This window comes from Carassius gibelio, chromosome A1 (genome assembly GCF_023724105.1).
Source record: "Carassius gibelio isolate Cgi1373 ecotype wild population from Czech Republic chromosome A1, carGib1.2-hapl.c, whole genome shotgun sequence".
NCBI lineage: Eukaryota > Metazoa > Chordata > Actinopteri > Cypriniformes > Cyprinidae > Carassius > Carassius gibelio.
The window spans coordinates 39,182,227-39,203,427 of NC_068371.1; the positions used below are offsets into that span (position 1 = coordinate 39,182,227).

At 36.7% G+C, this 21,201-nt stretch overlaps 1 protein-coding gene across 2 annotated transcripts; it reads left to right on the plus strand.

The window, feature by feature from the left end:
- The first annotated feature begins 5,601 nt into the window (after positions 1–5,601).
- LOC128021190 (signal transducer and activator of transcription 5B-like) lies at positions 5,602–20,541 on the plus strand. Of its 2 annotated transcripts, XR_008185495.1 has the most exons (11): positions 5,602–5,755; positions 6,079–6,201; positions 6,314–6,406; positions 6,784–6,990; positions 7,452–7,546; positions 7,617–7,759; positions 8,878–9,033; positions 9,560–9,617; positions 14,635–14,739; positions 17,612–18,033; positions 18,686–20,541. XR_008185495.1 is itself a non-coding variant. In XM_052608217.1 (10 exons), exons 1-10 carry the CDS (start codon positions 5,705–5,707, stop codon positions 17,733–17,735), a joined length of 1,155 nt encoding a protein of 384 aa, XP_052464177.1. In that variant the 5' UTR covers positions 5,602–5,704; the 3' UTR covers positions 17,736–20,541. The 2 variants fall into 2 exon arrangements, 1 of the variants encoding a protein (XP_052464177.1); XM_052608217.1 differs by having other exon boundaries at positions 17,612–20,541.
- The last annotated feature ends 660 nt before the right edge of the window (positions 20,542–21,201 follow it).

The following is a 21,201-nucleotide window of genomic DNA, read 5'->3' on the forward strand; positions in this document are numbered from 1 at the left end:
AGTCCCTTTTATGTGCATTATGTGTCTGTTTTTGAGAGACTTGCATTAAGAGTTGCTTAGCCACATTCCTGGGCGCCATAATCTTAGTGTAATCAGATAGTGTGCCTTTGGTTGCTATGGAACCAGAGGCCTGTTCTGTCAATTTTTAGGTGATAGTTGCATTTTGGGGGAAGAGTCCATAGACCCTTTGGTTAGATGAGGAGGTGTTAGATATTATTTGTTAAATATAACAAATAGTTGCGTGTCCAAATTTATTGGTCCAAATGTATTTTTTTTTTTAAAAATCTAATTTCATGTATTTTTGAAATAGTAGTTTAAATTGTTTGCTAAAATAAAGCTAGTGAGGTTGACTAGTGAGTTTAAGCTGTTAGCCAGCACAGCCCCCCCCCCCCCCCCCCCCCCCATTATGGGACTCACAGCTGAAAGTGCTCTACCTAACTTATAATTGTAACAATTTCCTACTTCAGTGTGTTACAAACATAATTTTGGTGTCTTTGGAAAGAAGACCCTTTTGGCTATACTTTTTATCAACCAGATTTGTTAATGCTCAAAAATATTAAAAGTTATAGACACTGAAGTGCATTGCATTTTTTTTTTTACCACACTTACATTTATTTATTTTTTTTTATATAAAAATACATGAATTGAGTCCTGGAGCAATCTAGAGAAGTAATGGGATGAAAGCCACATGTCTCATGAGTTTCTATTTCAAATCTGAATAAGATATCATGAAAAATGAGACTCCTGCAAATATTTTTATGAGACTATGTCTAGACCCCCCACCCCCCAAATATACAAAAATATATTTCCCAATAGTATTGAAGGCTTCTACAAACTATTTAGTCAGTACACATACCACTGCATAGTTTTTTCAATTATAGAACACTAGAAAGAAACTTAGACATCATATAAGTGATTTATTTGAGCACTAGAAAAATAAAATAAGAATAATTTGAGTAAGAAAAATAAAAAAAGATTTAACTTTGTTTGCCAATTACAGAAAATCCTGAGATTGCTAAAAATGCAGCATTTACAATGAATTACGATGCAAATAATTGCTGATGTGCTGATGGCCACTTATACAAATGGTTATAACACAAATGTGCCATATAGTAAATAATCCACTCTCTCTATTCATATAGACGCGTTCACTTTGATAGCCGTGATCATACAGTAATAGCGAGCTGATTTGGGCTGATTTGCACTCATACAGATGGTAATCATGCAGATAAATTCACATTCAACATAAAACACACTCTCACATATATAAAAACTGTTGATAAATAAAAGAAACAAAGAAAAAGGCGATTGCTTTAGTTCTGCCTCCATCAGCTGAAAGCAGTGTTAATTTTGACACAAAATTTTTATTTAGTTTTAGTCTTAATCTTTTGACTACAATTATTTTGTTTTAGTCAAGTTTTAGTCATCTGATTTGTTTTAATTTTAGTCTTATTTTAGTCGACTAAAATTGCTTGGTATTTTAGTCGACTAAAATAAGACTAAAATCAATAACCGATTTACTAGACATTTTTTTACTGCTGGTATAGGAAACAAACTTAACCAAAATATATAAAACACAAATTCAACTTTATTACAACACAACTGTGTCTTTATTTCAATTCAAAAGCTTTTATGCAGCAACAAATCATGATAATTTAAACAATTACTAGCTGCCAATTGACCATCAATAAAAGAAAAATAAAGTTAGGTCCAGGACCTTAAAGCTTACAGCTGAGCTGAAAAATAAGTGCAAACATTTTTAATTTAAAGTAAATATTTAATAAGTTGGCAGCTAGGTGGATAAAAAAAGTACAAGATTTTATAAGGTATTCATTTGTCTAGCAATATTGTATGTTTTAAATACCACAATATTGCTAGATTAGTATGTATAATGATAGGATGTGAATCTAATCTAGAAATATTTGTGATATTGTCAACAAGTAGAACATTATAAAATATACTAAACATTAGAATTAATCAAATGTGTGTCGCATAATTTTATGTATTAGTATGGTGCTTGAAGAAGGGGCTATTTTACAGTACTTTTCAGTTCGTAATATTTACGTTAATGCTACAACATCTATTCACAGCAGTCTTCCAATTTTGCTTAGCTCAATAAACAAAAGAACATCGTTGTGAATTTACCTTTGAGAAAATGTCAGAGTGGCTCGTCTGTAAATGTCTTTTCAAATTGGTTGTGTTCTTGCCACGAATGATCGCTCCGCATGCTTTACATTTTGTTTTGTTCGTCGTCACACGTGAAGTGAGCCCACAAGTCTCCCCTTCTTTTTCCCAGCTGTGGACATTTTGTCACTCTTTTAGACATCACCACTTCGAATGCCGTCTTCCCGGGAGCTCAGTCAAAAACTGAATACCTTCGCTTCACGTCTCAATAAGTCAGGCTCTGATTGGTTCTATTCTCTCATGCAGTCTGTTCTGTTTTGCCGGTTCTTTTGTTGATTCCTCGCATCTCTCCCGTCTGCTGATTAGATTTTTGTCACATTCTATTTTCGTCTCGTCCTTTATTCGTTGACGATAATGTCAATCAATTTAGTCATAGTTTTAGTCTCCATCAGTGACTTATTTTTTAGTTTTTGTTTCGTTTTCGTCCGCAAAAATATATTCGTGACGAAAATATTTAGTCAACAAAATTAACACTGGCTGAAAGGTGCATCAGAGCGCGTCACGAGGGAGCGCCAAAATTCAAATATACTGTCTTTATATATAATCTTTCATTCATTCTTTTTTCCGGTGGATCATCTCATTCTGTTTGAGACACCTTACACTGCAAAACCATGCCATTTTTTTACTACAAAGATGCAGACCGTGAGTTATTCCATAATGGACACAAACAGTTCTGTCGCTGAAGAACTGAAACGTAAACAAAGGAATTATGATCCATATTACAACGTTATTGCTTCGTTGGACTTAACGTGCTTCATGAGATGTCGTTCAGTGGACCCTTACCTTTCTAACTAAACATGGATTTACAGCTGTGGATGTGTTTATGACTCGGTATTACGACGGATCTGGTATGTACAGCTTTTCCATTGCTCATGTTTTTATGTGTACTGCTTACACAAATGTAGCAAATACAGTCTTTATGAGCTTTCCATTGAAAAACAACCTCAAGCATGTGACGTAAATGTTACGCCCCTTAACATATTGTGATTGTAGATTTGGTTAAACTAATCATGTATGTCTGTAAATTGTAGCGAATCAGTTCAAGGGGGAAATATGAATAATCAATCAAAACTAGTTATGATAAATTATAAATATTTAGAAGAAGTATTTACTTGACCTATCAGTGTCAAAGAGTTATGCCCCTTAACATATTGTGATGCCCTGTCCGTCCGGAGCAACGAGACATAAACATTAAACCCATTATAAACATGATATAACGTGATTTCTAGTCGTGTCCTCTTTTGGAAGGCTAAACAAGTAGTCAACGAAACAACGTCACAAAATGCGGCCTTGAGTGAGAGGAGGCCAGAGGCCTAAAGCGAGGGGAGGCCGGCTTGAGTGAGCAGAGGTTTGTGCACTGATACAGTACGTTCAGCCGGCTATGTCTGCTGTAGAATACTTACCCAGATTGGCGCTTTGAAATAATTTTTGTGTGAATTTGTCCATTTAAACACAGTACTTCAGAGAGAAAGTATATATCTGGCTCTTAAATGTTTAAACTGGCAAAGCTTAAATGAGTTTAGTTAAAACACAGATATCAACATGTGGTGTTCAGGTCTCACCTGGGAGTGCACACTATCAGCACCCGGGTGATGATAGAATTAATGACCCCTTTAAAGCAGGTTGGATGTGTTTGTTTTTTGTCAAATCAAATAATTTAAACCTTAGTTAAACTAAAACCCCTTTCACACTGTGATTCCGGATAATACACAGATAATGTGTCCTGGAAATTGTTTCAGGATCATTAGATTTTTGTTCATTCACACTGCCAGTGATTTCCCCGCAATCTGTGCGTGCGTTCACACACAACCCATAAAGGTCCCGTAAATGACACGTGGCATCAGGATGTGACGTATAATGTACGAGTCGAAAACGCTAGGCACGTTAACTTTCACTTAAGTTGGCAAACCATCTCAGCTTTAACCAATGTGCTTGTTTTTTTTTTTTTTTACCTATAACCAATAATAACCTGTTAAGAGGCAGTGTAGAGAAGAAAGATCTCTGATAGCCGAGGCACTCCGTAATTAAAATGTCTTTATTACAAAAATGACATGTCCTAAATGGACAACTTTAAAATGCCCACGCGTAGCGGCATGGGGCCTTCTTCAGGGCATAGTGAAGCAGATAAAAAAAAAAAAAAACTGATCTTATAATGACAAAGACACACGGGTAGAAGCAAACACACAGGTGCTAACAATCAGTATTGAATGTCTACAGGTAATTACTAGGACATGCCTCTCACACCGTTCTCAGCACTAAAGTTATTAGTCACAATAAACAACAATTCTCAAAGATGAAGGGTCACTATGGTGTATTTCTTTATAGTGTTTGGCCAAAGAAATACACCATAGTGACCCTTAATCTTTGAGAATTCAGGGCATTGAAATTATTAAAAAATCAATACATGGAGGTGATATTTTAAAACAGTTATAGCAATGTGAAACCTTTTGGATATGGAGTTTCAAAGCAATGGATTATCCAGGATTAAATGAGGAGATAGATTATAGACCTTTTCTGTGATTTTGTAATATTGTTCTTTCCCGTAACTATTCTTTCCATATATTGTATATGTATATGTGTATGCATTTGTATAAATGAAGGTGTAAGCATGAATATATGCATGCTACCTGTTTTGCTTGCATTGTTACCAACAGCTTCATTGCTGAGAATCATGTGAGAGGTGTGCCCTAGTAATATATGCATGAATGTATGTGCATGCTATTTGTTGCTTCTTTATTTATTGTTGTGACCAGCAGCTTCAGTGTTGAGAACCATGTGAGAGGCGTGCCCTAGCAATGTATGCATGAATATATATGCATGCTATCTGTTGCCTGTGTTTCTGTTGTTTATTGTGACTAATAGCTTTAGTGCTGAGAACGGTGTGAGAGGTGTGTCCTAGTAATTACCTGTAGACATTCAATACTGATTGTCAGCACCTGTGTGTTTGCTTCTACCTGTGTGTCTTTGTCATTATAAGATCAGTTTTTTTTTTTTTTAATCTGCTTCACTATGCCCTGAAGAAGGCCCCATGCCGCTACGCGTGGGCATTTTAAAGTTGTCCATTTAGGACATGTCATTTTTGTAATAAAGACATTTTAATTACGGAGTGCCTCGGCTATCAGAGATCTTTTTTTCTACACTGCCTCTTACGATGTTCTACCTTGGGCTGAAGAGCACCCAAATCAAACTTAAAAGGGATTGAGCACGCCATTCATCTTGAATTTAAACAATAATAACCTGTATCAATCATGAAATATAATTTATTTATGTATTTATTTTTTATTATTTAATTACATTTTGTGGAAGTGTAAAGAGTACTTCATAGGTGGGCAACCTAAAAAATTGCAGCTCTATATAACCATTGACATGGTTGTGTATGATGTATACTATGCTGTATTGTTGCTGCATGTGTACATATATGTTCATGCATTTTGATTGGCTGTAAAAAGTGACATTACTGTTGGTCCTGTTTTTATGCTGAAGTGACAGTAGTGGAGAGATTCTGAACAACAACTGTGTGATGGAGTACCACCAAACCACTGGCACCCTGAGTGCACACTTCAGGACCATGGTAAATTGCACTTAAAGGCTTCACATTACACATGAAGTGTGTACCACAAATGCACCACAAAATGTTGTTAATGACTTTTATACTGTTAGTAATATTTCAAAATGAACTCTTCATGTAATAAAGCAAGTACATTTAAAAGTTTGTTTAAAAGAATTTAAAGTCATCCTGCGGAGATTTGTTAATAAGGCCTAATGAGTGTTATAAAGATAACATGTTTTGCCTGCTGTTATTTGATTCAATGGAGGTTTTGGAATTTGATTAATCAAAACTTGTTTTAAGATTAATGACTTAAGAAGATTACTTATTTTTCCTCTTGTTTGCAGTCTCTGAAGCGTATAAAGAGATCAGACCGCCGTGGGGCAGAGTCAGTGACTGAAGAGAAGTTTACGGTTCTTTTTGAGTCTCAGTTCAGTGTGGGAGGCAATGAACTTGTGTTTCATGTGAAGGTGAAACATTACACTGAAACACAAATCTTGTCAAAATCATTCCTATTAGTTTTATTATGCTACTTTGTATCATTTGTAAATTTGTTTCTTTTTGCTTCTCTCTCTTGTGCAGACATTATCTCTGCCTGTTGTGGTCATCGTTCATGGGAGTCAAGACAATAACGCTACAGCGACAGTACTGTGGGATAATGCTTTCTCTGAGCCGGTTAGTGGACACATCAGTTATATATTCTTTGCATATTTTAGCAAAATGTAGTGTTCTCGGCTGATAGAAAAATACATTTATAATGTTGTTTTGAGGCGACTTAACACAAATAATCTGTTTCTGTTTTCTAATTGTCAGATATAGTCCATTTACACTTATGAACATGTTGTCTTCATTTACTGTAAACTGTTGTTGGTTTACTGGGATTGGAACACATGCCAATCTCTTAATAGGGTCCAAATGGTTCAATTGTTTTGAGCAACCAAAATGCAACAAAGTCCATAATTGTCCTGTAAATGTTCTGTGCTTTTATTATACTTCAGTATTCACAGAAGTACACACTTGTGCTAATTAGGTTCTGCATGAATTCTGCTTAGGGTCGAGTGCCATTCGTGGTGCCAGATAAGGTGCTGTGGCCACAGCTGTGTGAGGCTTTGAACATGAAATATAAATCGGAAGTTCAGAGCGAGAGAGGTCTGTCAGAAGACACTCTGGTGTTCCTCGCTCAGAAAGCCTTCAGCAGTTCCAGCAACAACCCTGAGGACTTCTGCAACATGACTATCACCTGGTCTCAGTTCAATAGGGTAACCATCAGCATTACCTAGAGATTTTCTTCTTTGAGTTTGTTCTTTTCAGTGGTTGGCAAATCAGACTGAACTAGTTTTCAGCAAATTAGACTGAATCGGTTAAATTGACTGATGCATCATTCCAGCATTGTGAGAACCTAAAAGAGGATGTTGCGAGTTACACACATATGAGCGGATAGGAGCGTTTAATTTAAAAGAATTGCATTTTAGAGACATGCATTAAATTTGAGACATACAACAGGTAATATAATATGGTATATCTGAAGCAATAGCCAACAATACATTGTATGGGTCAAAATTATTCATTTTTCTGTTATGTCAAAAATCATTAGGATATTAAGTAAAGATCATATTGTCCTATCCTAACAAACCATACATCAATGGAAAGCTTATTTATTCCGATCATATGCCATATATCCAGTCTCAGGATCAAGTCTTGGGTGTTCTTGTGTTGACAGGAGAGTTTGCCAGGCAGGAACTTCACATTCTGGCAGTGGTTGGATGGCGTCATTGAGCTCATGAAGAAACACCTGAAGTCTCACTGGAATGATGGGTAAAGACTAATACAGCATACTTCACGCACTAATAAGAGTGCATTTAGTAAAATGTATGTTTATCTGCAGAGCAATTCTGGGTTTCCTGAACAAGCAGCAAGCTCAGGACATGTTGATGTCCAAACCAAATGGTACATTCCTTCTGCGCTTCAGCGACTCTGAGATCGGAGGGATCACCATAGCATGGGTTGCAGAAAACCCAAACAAAGCAGGTAAGGAAAACAGTAAATGGTTAGTGAAGACGATACTAATGAGAACTGAGATGCATTTAGCCAAAGGTGTGTCTAAGCCAGCCTTTCTCAAAGTGGGTGCCGTGGCAAAAAATTACAAAGGCTAAAAAAAAATAATAATTAAAAAAATCTGACATTTCAAATATAAAATATATTTGAATTTACATAAATACATTCTTCTTCTTTTTAACCCTTTCGCACCTACGATCACACATTCACACATGTGATTAGGACGGTCAGTGCATCACGTTCATTCAAATGTAAATTCAAATGTGCTTTCGCGTTGGCTGGAACTGAGCCAGAGACAGGCGCGCTCAGAGCTGTCATATATCACAACTTTTCAGTGTTTTCAGCCACATAATGTTTATTTTAGGTTTCAGACATATAAGTACTAAAAAAACAATACATTTAGAGTTTGTAAAATACACACTGATGTCAAAGGAAGAGGCAATAATAATCCTTTCCAGTATAATTAGTTTTATTCATATCAGATACACATTGTGTAAGTAACTTTAAGTTTACTCTATTCTTCTCCCAGATCACCTGCCACTTAATTTATGTATTTTGGGTGAAGTGGATGAATTCACGTCTTGTAAATCCAACAGATCGATTCTCTGAACTGCGTCTGCAGCGCCGATGGCGGCGCCCATCGTACATACAGCTCAGCTAACGCGATTGTTATAAAGGTGTTTAAACGACAGAACACTTCCACTTGCATATATTTGACAATCGGAATATCAGATATGTCATGCCATATCTAACACATTTGTGATTATTCTGAATAAAAAAGGAAAAATTACATAAAAGCAGATCATCATTCATTCAGCTCTGTTGTTGCTGCTTATTGTTATTGTTATTTACAGTTCGTATTATGCTCTTTTCATTACTGTCCTGTCTAAATAAACAGGACATTTGCATTTACATTTGGGTAATGCAATGTTTTTGAATTATATTTTACACTGGGGTGCCTTGAGATTTTATGCACTTTTGAAAGGTGCCTTGACTGAAAAAAGTTTAAGAAAGGCTGGTCTATGCTGTACAGAAATGCACAAATTTAACAGCAGCCATCATATTCTAAGTTTTAGTGTTTCATTGTGCAGGAGAAAGGATGGTGTGGAACCTGATGCCCTTCACTACTAAAGATTTCTCCATCCGCTCTCTGGCTGATCGGATCAGTGATCTGAACCATCTGCTCTTCCTCTATCCCAACCAGCCGAAAGAGGAAGTCTTCTCCCGTTACTGCACACCTCCAAACTGTATGCATGTTTTCTCAGAAAATGTCATCAAATTATTGTATGCTTGATTGTTAGCACAGTTGCAGTTACTTAGCATTATTTCAAACTTTCAGGACAACTTTACGCACCACCTTTCAGTGAAAATGTTTTTAGAATTCAGTATGGGTCATTTGTTTAATTACTATGACAGATGTCAGTTGAGCTGATGAAAGCAAAGGCCAATCAGAGGTATTTAATTTAGTCAGAAATTCAACTTGCTACCACTCAAAACATGATTTTGTTTAGTTTAAGCTCACAACTGGGTTCTGCGTGCTCCTTTTTCCTATAATTTCATTTTTATGAGACTGCAGAATATAATGAGTAAACTTTAGTGATTGACAGCTTCAATGTTTATAAAAAGGTAATAAAGAGAGTCAGAAACTCAAAACACGTTTTTGTTCAGCACAAGTTAAATGACTGTGTTCAATATATATATGCTTACTGGGGGTCTTGTGAATTAAGAGTTTCTATTAACAATCTTTAATGAATGTGATTTGGTTTTTTTCAGCAAAAGCAGTGGGGGATGGATACGTCAAACCAGAGATCAAGCAGGTGGTGAAGGTTGAGTGAGTATTGTTCTCTTCTCTCATGTTATTATACATGAAGTCAAATGATTATTATTAATAATTCCTGAATATTAGAGAAATGTGATTTTACATATTCCAATACATACAAAGGAATAGTTCATCCAAAAAGGAAAATTTGTTGTTAATTTTCTCACATCAGGCCATCCAAAGATGAAGGTGACTTTTTTTTTTCTTTAGTAAAACATTATAGATGATTTTTAGCGGAAACTGTAGTTCTTGGTGATTTATAAAATGCAAGTCAGTGGCTACTGGTTTTTGAGAATTAAAAAAAAAAATTATATCAAGGATTATACAATGATATATTCAGGTCAAGTCAAGTCACATTTATTTATATAGCGCTTTTAACAATAAAGATTGTGACAAAGCAACTGAACAGCATTAAATAGGAAAATAGTTTGTCAGTAATGCAAAAAGGCAGTTCATCATTGAATTAAGGGATGTTATCATCCAGCTCAGTTCAGTTTAAATAATAATTGTGCAATCAAGTCGACGAAATCGCTGGAAATGAAGTGTCCCCAACTAAGCAAGCCAGAGGCCTGTGGTCTTGTCCTGGTGGTCGTCTAGGAGACAAGGTCTTGGCTGTGGACCTGTCTCTGGGGCTCATCTTGTTGTCCTGGTCTCCACTGACATTCAGGGCTGTCGAGGTCATCTCTAGTTGCTGGTCCTCCATCTGGGATGGATACATACTGGATCCGGGTGACTGCAGTGACCATCTGATCTGGATACATACTGGATCTGGTGGCTACGGTGACCTTGGAATAAGAGGGAAACAGACTAATATTAGCATAGATGCCATTCTACTAACAATGTAGCAAATACATTGTGTGTTATGGGAAGTGTTCCCAGTTCCGTTTTTCCTAATTAATGCAGCCTAAAAATCCTTTAACGGATTTGAATATTAGAATTGTGTTACTGTGTTATCTGTAAATCAGGTTAAAAAGATGGGTCTTTTAATTTAGATTTAAACTGACACAGTGTGTCTGCCTCCCGAAAAATGTAAGGTGGTTATTTCAGAGTTTAGGCACTAAATAGGAAAAGGATCTGCTGCCTGCAGTTGATTTTGATATTTTAGGTATTATCAAATTTCCAGAGTTTTGTGAACGCAGCAGACATCGAGGACTATAATGCAATAAGAGCTCATTCAAATACTGATGTGCTAAACCATTGAGGGCTTTCTAAGTAATAAGCATGATCTTATACAATCTATACAATGTTTGATAGGGAACCAGTGCAGTGTTGACAGAACCGGGCTAATATGGTCATACTTCCTGGATTTAGTAAGAACTCTAGCTACTGCTGAATTTTAGACTATCTGGAGTTTGTTTATTAAGCGTGCAGAACAACCACCTGAAAAGGCATTACAATAATCTAGTTTTTTAGATGGAAAAAATGCAGTTTTACAAATGCTAGAAATGTGGCTTTCAAAGGAAAGATTGCAATCAAATAGTACACCTAGGTTCCTAACTGATGAAGAAGAATCAACAGAGCAGCCATCACGTCTTAGACAGTGTTCTAGGTTATGACATGCAGAGTTTTTAGGTCCTATAATTAACAGCTTTGTTTTTTAAGAATTTAGCAGTAAGAAATTACTCCTCATCCAGGTTTTTATATCGACTATACATTCCATTAATTTTTCAAATTGGTATGTTTCTCTGGGCCGCGAAGAAATGTAGAGCTGAGTGTCATCAGCATAACAGTGAAAGCTAACATTCCTAATGATATCTCCCAAGGGTAACATGTAAAGTGTGAAAAGTAATGGCCCTAGTACTGAGCCTTGAGGTACTCCACACTGCACTTGTGATTGATATGATACGTCTTCATTCACTGCATTGAATTGATGGCAGTCAGATTAGTACTATTTGAAGCATGATAATGCACTTCCAGTAATGGGAGAAAAAAATTCTAGTCTTTTCAAGAGAATGTTGTGATCAATAGTGTCAAACACAGCACTAAGATCCAATAACACTAATAGAGAGATACAACCACGATCAGATGATAAGAGCAGGTCTTTTGTAACTCTAAGGAGAACAGTCTCACTACTATGATACGGTCTAAATCCTGACTGGAAATCCTCACAGATACCATTATCTTATGAAGAATCGATCTGTACAAGAAACTGAACATTATTTATAGCATTACCTGTTATTACTTCTTCTTTTATTGTATTACTGACTGTTTACTTATCTTAAAGGGGTCACTGTATACCCATTTTCCACAAGTTGATATGATTCTTTGGGATCTTAAAGGGGTGGTTGACTGGTGTTTTTTAGGCTTGATTGTGTTTACGGATTGCAGTCTAACGTGTTCATGCTTCGTTTAAAAAAATAGTTTTAGTTTTTCACATAATTTACCTTTATTGCATGCCGATCTGTCCGTTCTCTGTCAAACGCCTCAATTATTTCTTATGAAGCCCCTCCCTCAGAAATACACGATGGGCTGAGATTGGTCAGCAGGCTCCGTGTATTGTGATTCCCTAAACCGCCTCTACAGCATATCTGAACATCCCGCCCCTCAAGCTTAGAATGTTCTCCGATTGTATTGTAAACAAAGACGTCCTCTATATTGCTTATCAATTTGAGATACGCTGTTGTTTGTACATGCTACTGCTTCTGTTAGCTTTTAATATTCAGTTTATTCTGAAAAAAAAAATTCTCCGTGGTAGTGTAAAACAACACCCTTTTTGGTTACACTATATTGGTATATACTATAATATAGTAATATTAATCAACTACATGTACTTACTATATGATTAGGGTTAGGATTAGAGTTTGGTTTAGTGTTAATTGCATGTAATTATGCATAAGTTATTGTTATTATAATAGTAAGTACACGTAACGTGTAACAAGGACACCTTAAAATAAAGTGTTACCATTTTTGCACTGTCAGAATCTAGTTTTAGTGCATGCTCTTTTAAATGCTAATGAGCTCTGCTCACCCCTCCACTCTCTTCCATGGGGTGATGAGCCATTCTCATGAGACTGTTTACTTTAGCCGTGGAACCTGCTAACTAGAACATTATTAGGAAAGGTTATTTGCAAAGATTCATAAAAGAACTGTATACTCGCTTCTTCTTTAGGCAAGACTGAATCACAAATGATTTGTGTGAACATAAACATATCTATCTAGATTGGGGGCGCATTCCCGTCAAAACAAACGTAATCCACTGTGTCTTCAGCGGGTCAGATGTCGCGAGTAAATGACAAGTGCTATGTTCATTATTAGATCCAACAACAAAAAACCTCAGTCACTTAGGAGTCATTCTTGTCTACAACCGCGCCAGTGTCGAAACAATGGCGGACTGATGACAGCTTACTCCGGGTGGGTCTAGGGTAAAATGCTAGTGTCAATCAACAATTGTGGGTGGGGACTGGGTTTTTTATGTGACATCACACAGACACGCTTCTGAGAATGGGTTGAAATGAGAAATGGGAAATTATTAAACAAGATAAAAAACAACACTGGTTAGATCTTTATTATTATAAGGTGGTTGTTTGCACACACTGCCAACTAGTGTTGGGCATATGGAATCACCAATAATCGAAAAAAATATACTTTCAAACATACTGATAAACTAACATTAAATATAAAAATACTATATTTAAAACAGCTAGTTCATATATAGTTGGACGCAACTGTCATATTGCTCGTCCTGTGACAAATTTGCTGCATGTGCACATGGAAGCTATTAGTCTAAATTTTCAGCAAAATCAGTCAATGGTGAAAATCAATAGTAGATTTAATTTAAAAGTCCAACAGTTTAACACTAATATTGGACATAAATGAACACATTAAATATAAAGTATTCAAAACAGTTCAAATATTGGAGTAAAGTTGAATTGAACTGATGACTCAGTCATTCAGTGCTCCGGACCACGCGCCGCATGATGATCCAGACGTACCGCCACAGAAACAAGAATGAGATGCCTTCTTGCATAACTGTGGCATTAAACTCCGTTGATCATAAACATGAGTAAGTCTCTTTTTATTTATTTATATACTTGTACTAGTTTTCACATAACGTGTAAACATTTGACTAGTTAGACTTTTTCCAAAGACTTTTTACAAACTAGAATTCTTGACTGAATGTATAATCAAGTGAAATATTATGAAGTTTATATAACAATATACAATACTATACCATTCAAAAGCTTGATGTAAATAATATAAATGTAACAAATAAATTTAACTGTAACAAATGTAACGAACAATGCTGTTCTTTCAATTCATCCCCCCTGAAAAACCTGAAAAAAATATTCTCAGCTCTTTTCAACATTAATAATAATGATTATAATAACAAATTTTTATTTATTTATTTTTTTTTTTTAGAAAATAAGATTATTAAATGATAAATGATTTCTGAAGGATTGTGTGACTGGAGTAATGATGCAAAAAATTCAGTTTGAAAGTTAGCTTTGATTGTTCCTAATAAACTGTTTAACTGCACTCGCAAGTGGATATTAAATTATGTTGTGGGATAATTAAATATATTCTAAATAAACTACAAACTTAAAATTATATACATTTATTTTGTCCTCACATTTTTTCTTTTAACTCCTCCCTCTCAGTGACACACTTGACTGAAAGGCTCATTATGCAGCTCATTATGCGGGTCTGTGTCTTCTCAGGTGTAAATCACAATGATATTCATGATAGTTGATGCCTACTCGGACATTGTGCGCACCGAACAGAGCGTGCGAGTAACCAGCTACTCAGTTCAGCTTTCCCGCATCGCGGGGCTGATGCCAACTTTAATGTGTTGAATGTTTAGAGCATGTTATAAAATGTTTTTTTTTTTTAAAGCACATGTCTGTTTTAATAAATGCTCATAGTAAGTCATAGCATATTGCCTAAAACATAAGGTACTAGGTACAAAAATAATCAGTGATACATTTGCGACCTCATAAAAAAAAGGGTCGCAATGTTATTTCAAAAGGTCGCATATGCAACCATTTTGGTCGCAGTGTAGTTCCCTGATATATGTATTTTTCTCTCTCAGGTTTTCTTCGCCCAATCCTGAACCATCTCCAGGGAATTCCTTCATGGAGCATGCAGCATCACCCACTGTCAATCAACACCATAACTTCACAATCTATCCATCAATGTAAGTTCTGAGGAACATCTTGTATGTGATAACCCCCCTGTCCATGCTATTACTGTTTATTAGGGCTGTAAAAAAAAAAAAGGTGTGTGTTAAAAGGAGGCTACTTTAATGCCCAGCCCAGGTATACTTCACATTCTGCATTCCGTTCCGTCTTGCGCCCGCCAGTGTCCGCACAGCTTTCAAAAGGCGGACTAACTCGACACGCAGTACCACTTCTGTCTCCTCATGCACCTCGTGCATGCGCTGTTGTACGCGTACTGTCTGCGTGCTCTCAAAAATGGCCCGCACACGGGCGGGGTGCATGGCTATCCATGAGCCCTTTTGATAACGAAAATTTCATAATGCAGACGGTGCGTGGAGGTGGACAGCCGAAGTATATTTTGGCATTTATCAGTGGCGCACGATATGCGATGACAATGTAAATGTAATTGCATTATAATTTTTTTGTTAGCCTACCCATTTGAAGCCACTAGATGCAGAGCTGCTGCGATGTTTGGAAAAAAAGTACTGTATTTTCCACACTATAAGGCGCACTTAAAATCCTTTAATTTTCTCAAAAAACGACGGTACGCCTTATAATCCGAAGCTCCTTATATATGGATTAAGGTGCTCTGTCAAATTGTTGACATTCCCTTTAGCACTGCTCAATCTAGTAGATACATAACGCAAACCCAGTCAATTGTTTGACTGCAGTATCTTCTATTCTATTTGCCTTATAATCCGGTGCGCCCTATATATGAAAACAGTTCTAAAATAGGTCATTCATTGAAGGTGCACCTTATCTGTTGTGCGCCTTATAGTGCGTGGGCACCGTGGGTAACCCACGGGTCGGGTTGGGGCGGGTTAAGAAATTGGCACTTTATTGCGGGGCGGGTTGGGACGGGTCAATAAAAACAAGATTTTTTAAAAATCCATTAATGTTGCATGGAATTTAGTGCTGGAAATTTTGATTCTTTCAAGAGATTCGTTGATTTTCAGGTTCGTTCACCAAAATGATTCATTCACTGATTCGTTCGGTGACCATTTCATATTACACAAATACGCCAGAAGTTGGCGAAAAAGAGTGTCTTATGTGCTATGTCTTAAATCAACGAACGTATTGATTTGGCTTTATTAAAGTGTGTGCATGATCGCATTAAACTGTTCAAATTAACAAAGCACGAGGTTTTATCCGGGATGAAACGTGGAGATATGTTCTGTATTGCAAATATGAAAACAAGCGTATGTGCACCTAGGGCTGTGACGGTTGCGGTCTACTGCCACCGAAGGTAGTGCATGTGACGTAACAAACAAGCAAGCATAATATACAAGTTACAAGTTTTATACAAGTTAAATACAAGTTTTGTATTTAAGTGCAATAACTGTAATAGTTGCAAATTCTAAGTCTATGGTAATTATCAATGACCTCAAACACAGTGTTTCCTTTAGATTTACAGATCTGAGCGCAGGAAAATACAGTTTATGCATTCAGCAAATTAATTAAAGTTGGGCGTTGGATCTTGTTGGGAAAGCACCACATCACCGATCTGGAGTCATCTGCATTCATGTCATCCATCAGCGTTTGCACAAGTTCTCGTGATCGCAAATGCTGGCTGGTCAGGTTTGGTGAGGCTTTCTCCAAACTGGCCAAATACAAACGAGACAGCGGTAAATAAAAGATGGTAACATGAATATATTGCAGATGAGGAGTTACTGAGCTTGCTTGGTGGCAGAAAAGTACACCGCGTTGCTACAGGTTTAGTCTGTCTAGTAGTCTATACAGGACATTTGAACTCTGTGTCAGTACCTCACAGACCGGACAGGGATTTATCATGTCGTGTTGTGCTGCATCCAGTGTAGCATCACTGATTATAATGAGTATTTTGTCCGTTAGACAGGGTGTATTTAACTTTCTTATTTAGGCTACTTTCTTGTTTAACTGCATTATTTCTTTGATATTTATTTTAGTTAAATAGAATGTGTTAGATTAGTGAGACAGTGCTGGGCTGATTTTATAGACATGTGCATACATATCCTGTATATAATATATATAAAAATATTACATGCATGCACAGTTTAAGTCAGCTTTAATCACCTTTTTTGGTAATTCCATGAATTAACTGACCACGAAACTGCTTGCACATAGTTTATTTCACAGTTTGATATGAAAGGATACGCACAAAAAGGAAGCACTGAAACGTCTCCTGTTCAGTCATTCTGCGACTGAATAAATTCACTTCTTGTCATTAGAAAAAGTGACAGAAGCAGCAGTTGTGAGTGGGTGGCCATCCCCGCCCCTATACGTTAAATATTTTCAATAGGCTACGTTAAACAGAAAAAAAAATATCGCCTTCGTTAACGTGCAAATTTTGACACTAATATATTTATACATTAACACTAATATATTAATTTATACATTAACACACACACACATATATAAATCAACCACCGTCACAGCCCTATGTGCACCAATAACTACGCTTTGTATTTGCTGATTGCTGATCGAGATTTACATGCTTGACCGACTGACCCTGTATACTCTCATTCATTTCATTCACGAACTGCGCATACTGCTGTGGAGGGAGGAACTTCAGTGAACGAGAAATTAGCCTTTTACTGTCTATGGTCAGCGGATTACGTAAACGAGAACAATTAGTTCACCTAAAAGATTTGTTCACGAATGAACCATCATAGTGCAATTTACCCATAGCCTATATTGATAAGGTTACGGTACAAAGGTCTAAGTAGCAACGTAACTTCCGTGATGTCCCCATGCGCGGGGCGCATGTATATAATTTGAATTTTGATAATATCTAATATTTAGTTTTTCAGCCATTCTGACAGCCCTACTGTTTATCTCTGCAATAATATATATATGTGTGTGCATCTGAAGGAATGACTCCATGTTAGACGCGGAAGGTGAATTTGATCTGGAAGAGACCATGGACATGGCCCGACAGGTGGAGGAGTTCCTTCGTCAGCCCATGGAAACCCAGTGGAGCGGACAACAGTCATGATCTTTTAACCTTGTGATCTCTTATGAGAGCTACACAAAAACTCAGTGGTTACATTCCATATTTTTATCTTTACAAATGTGAAATGCTATGTTTGTCAAAGCTGATCAATGGATGCTTAACTGCCTTTGCATTTTATATATAGTTTGATGTTTAATTTCCCATCATTAACCCCCGAAGAACAATAGACTATCAGTTGCAATAATACACTTCTATTTGACTGGATATGAGCGGCTTTATTTTACTAGCACAGTGTGGGTTTGACACTTTCATTGCCCTTTATCTTGATTGTTATAGTCGTGTTATAAAAATCTTCTTGATCAAATCTTTAAGTCCAGTCACACAATTGGCTAATTGAAGACATTGATCTTTCAGTATTCAGTCTTCTCAATTTGTTCACCTACAATTAGAATGCTTTACAGTTGCATTCAGGGTTGCCAGGCCACGAAACAAAACCAGCCCAGTTGCTATTCAAAACTAGCCGTCACATTTTCCCACGGTTTTCACCTGCTGAAAACATAAACCAACGAGCGAGTTTCGCTGCCTCTCTAACATGATCCTGCATGAGAGCAACCAAGGGGGACACAATCAAAATTATCACCTTGCCGGACTTTGGCCAGTTTCTCGCTGACGATCGGTAACAGTTGATAAATTAAACTCCCAAAACCTGTCGGGAGTAGGGCCACAATAACACCTCCATTCAAAATGTGAAACAAATACTCTTCTTGTTTGGGCTACAGTTCCAGTACAGTACAAATCCCGGGAATATTGTCCATAACAGAGTGAATAGCATCCCGTGTCTCCATGTCCACTGTCGTTTTCGATATTCCCTAACCTAAACTACAATCTTAAATTCTGCGCTTACGCTTACCTTTGCATCTATGTCACAGCTCTCAGCCCGCCCTCTGTTCATTGGAGCCGGAGGAAATCTGGGAGATGGTTTGCTATCTCAGACTGAGTACAGAAGTTAACTGAAATTAAGCAGAATTACGAAGTCTGACGTAGTCAGGCTAGGACTTGGTAGCCCTGACTGCATTTTGTCATTTATGCACCTTGTGGCACTACACAGAAAAATGCCTATTGTATAACTGGTGCTGTATGTTTAATTAGTTTTCTAACGTCTTTAATTGTCTACCAAACAGGCACTCCTGGCTATCCTGGTTGACATTAGTGTGGAGTTATTTCTCCCCAACATTAGTTACAGCATCCCCTAGCATTGGAGATGTATTAAATTTAGCACGTAAATATCCATGCATTCCAAACCATTCACACTTTCTAGATATTAGCTTATGAAATTTAATTGATAATTTTTAGGATTTGGGATTGGGAATCTTAGATCTTATTGGGAAGCACTTCCTCTATCAAACGGTTGCCGAGTTATGATCTTTATGTTGTGTTGCCCCCTATGGGTGGATTTTGACACAATTTGTTGTGAATTCTTAGGGTTGTTTATGTGTACCAAGTTTAGTTAAATTTGATATCTTTAGAGCAAACTGAAGAATCAAAAATCTTTCAATAACCCTTTTTTTATTTTATGTTTTAAACTAGCTTCTTGTTTGAGGGTTGAAGGGTTGTTTTTTTTTGTTCAAATAATCTCTTACCCTTTCTTGATGGGCAGAGACACAGTCAGCTATTAGTAGGTGTGAACACTGTGATTCTGCAGAGCTTTGTAAATGTCACTCTGTCAACAACATCATATAGCAACATTTGCTCAGCCAGTGGCTTGAGTTTGGGTAAATAGCATCTCTGGTAAACAAGCAATCATGTTATGGTGGTTGGGGTCTGTATGTGTTTTAACTTGAAAACATTCTGATCTGTTAACCATCTTGGCCATTTTTTTATATCTGACTCCTTTCCACCCCAGATACCTCATTTTCCCTGAGCCTTGATCAGCTGAGGTTTGTCCAGTTGTTACACCAATGTCTGTTGTTAGCTTTCTAATTTAAGCTAATTTTTAAATACTCTCAGATTTCATATATATTTATCTGAAATTAGTTTAACACTTCAGTCTTTTGCTCTGGGTAAATATCTATTAATGGTTATCAATGAACTTGAGAGCCAAAATTGTACAAGATACCAGTTGTTTGTGAAGTTTATTTTTCTTAACCTATTGGCAAATGCTTCTATTAAACATTTTAAGCCTTGCCTGTATACCGAAATGGATTTTATAGATATCAAAGCAAATGACCAAAGAGCAAAGTTATGTAAATGTCAGTCAAGATAAAGTCCTCCCCCCAAGAATAGAGCTCAGGAAAATACACATCAAATAGATGTTTAATATTACCTATGCAGACACATAATTTTATCTATCTATATATATATATATATATAGATATATATATATAAACTATATATATATATATTGACAAATAGTTATAGTTACCACAGTGCTATCTAAAAATAAATATACCATTGCAATGTCAATGAATTTTGCCTGAATTGTCTTTTAGAGCAACAGTAACTTGTAACGCTGGTTTTAATATGTTCCTACTGTGGTGGCTTGGCTTTAGTGTCGGTCTTATTTTTTTCTGTAAAATCTTTTTTTTTTTTTTTTTTTTTTTTACATTTGTACTTTTTCCTATTGTTAGAAATAACATTACAAACATTACATTATGTTCTATATGTAAGGGATAATGTCCAATCTATATGTAAGGGATAAATCCTGTCATCATCATAACTTAACATGGATGGGGGTTATCCCTACCCCAGCACAAAGTGCAAGGGGTTGTCCTGGTTTTTTATTTTTTTATTTTTGTGGAATGTAACGATTTTATTACATGGCTACCTAACAAATAAAAATATAAATGCATGGTTATGAGTTGAATTATTGTATCTTGAAGAGAGGGTGGAAAGACAGTAAACCGGTGTCACACATCAGTTGTTTTGATTATGACGTGATGTGACATGAGGTCAAGTATGGTGACCCATATTCGGAATTAGTGCCCTGCATTTATCCCATCCAAAGCGCGCACACGCACACACCTAAAGCAGTGGGCCATTTTTTTTTTTCTGCGGTGCCCCAGGGAGCTGTTGGGGTTTCGGGGACTTGCTCAAGGGCACCTCAGTTGTGGTATTGAAGGTTGGAGAGAACGCTGTACATTCACTCCCCCCACCTACAATTCCTGCCAGTACGAGACACGAACCCACAACCTTTGGGTTACGATTTCTACCCAATTCTACCAATTCTCTAACCATTAGGCCACAACTTCCCAACAACTTACAATGTAACGAAGTTTCAGTATTCAGAAATATTTCACCACAATAATCCTCTGCATGACCAGCTATGTTCAAGCATTCTTCAGAGCTGTGAGATAATCTAACTTAAACTGGTTCTTCTGGCAGGTCTGCTGGTGTTTTGAGTTAAGATTTGCTGTACTAGACATTGGACTTGGGTAGCACAGAGCAGTATACTGCATCAAGTGCCTAAAAATATTTTATTGTAGGTTATAACTGGGGTGCGATTTGTGAA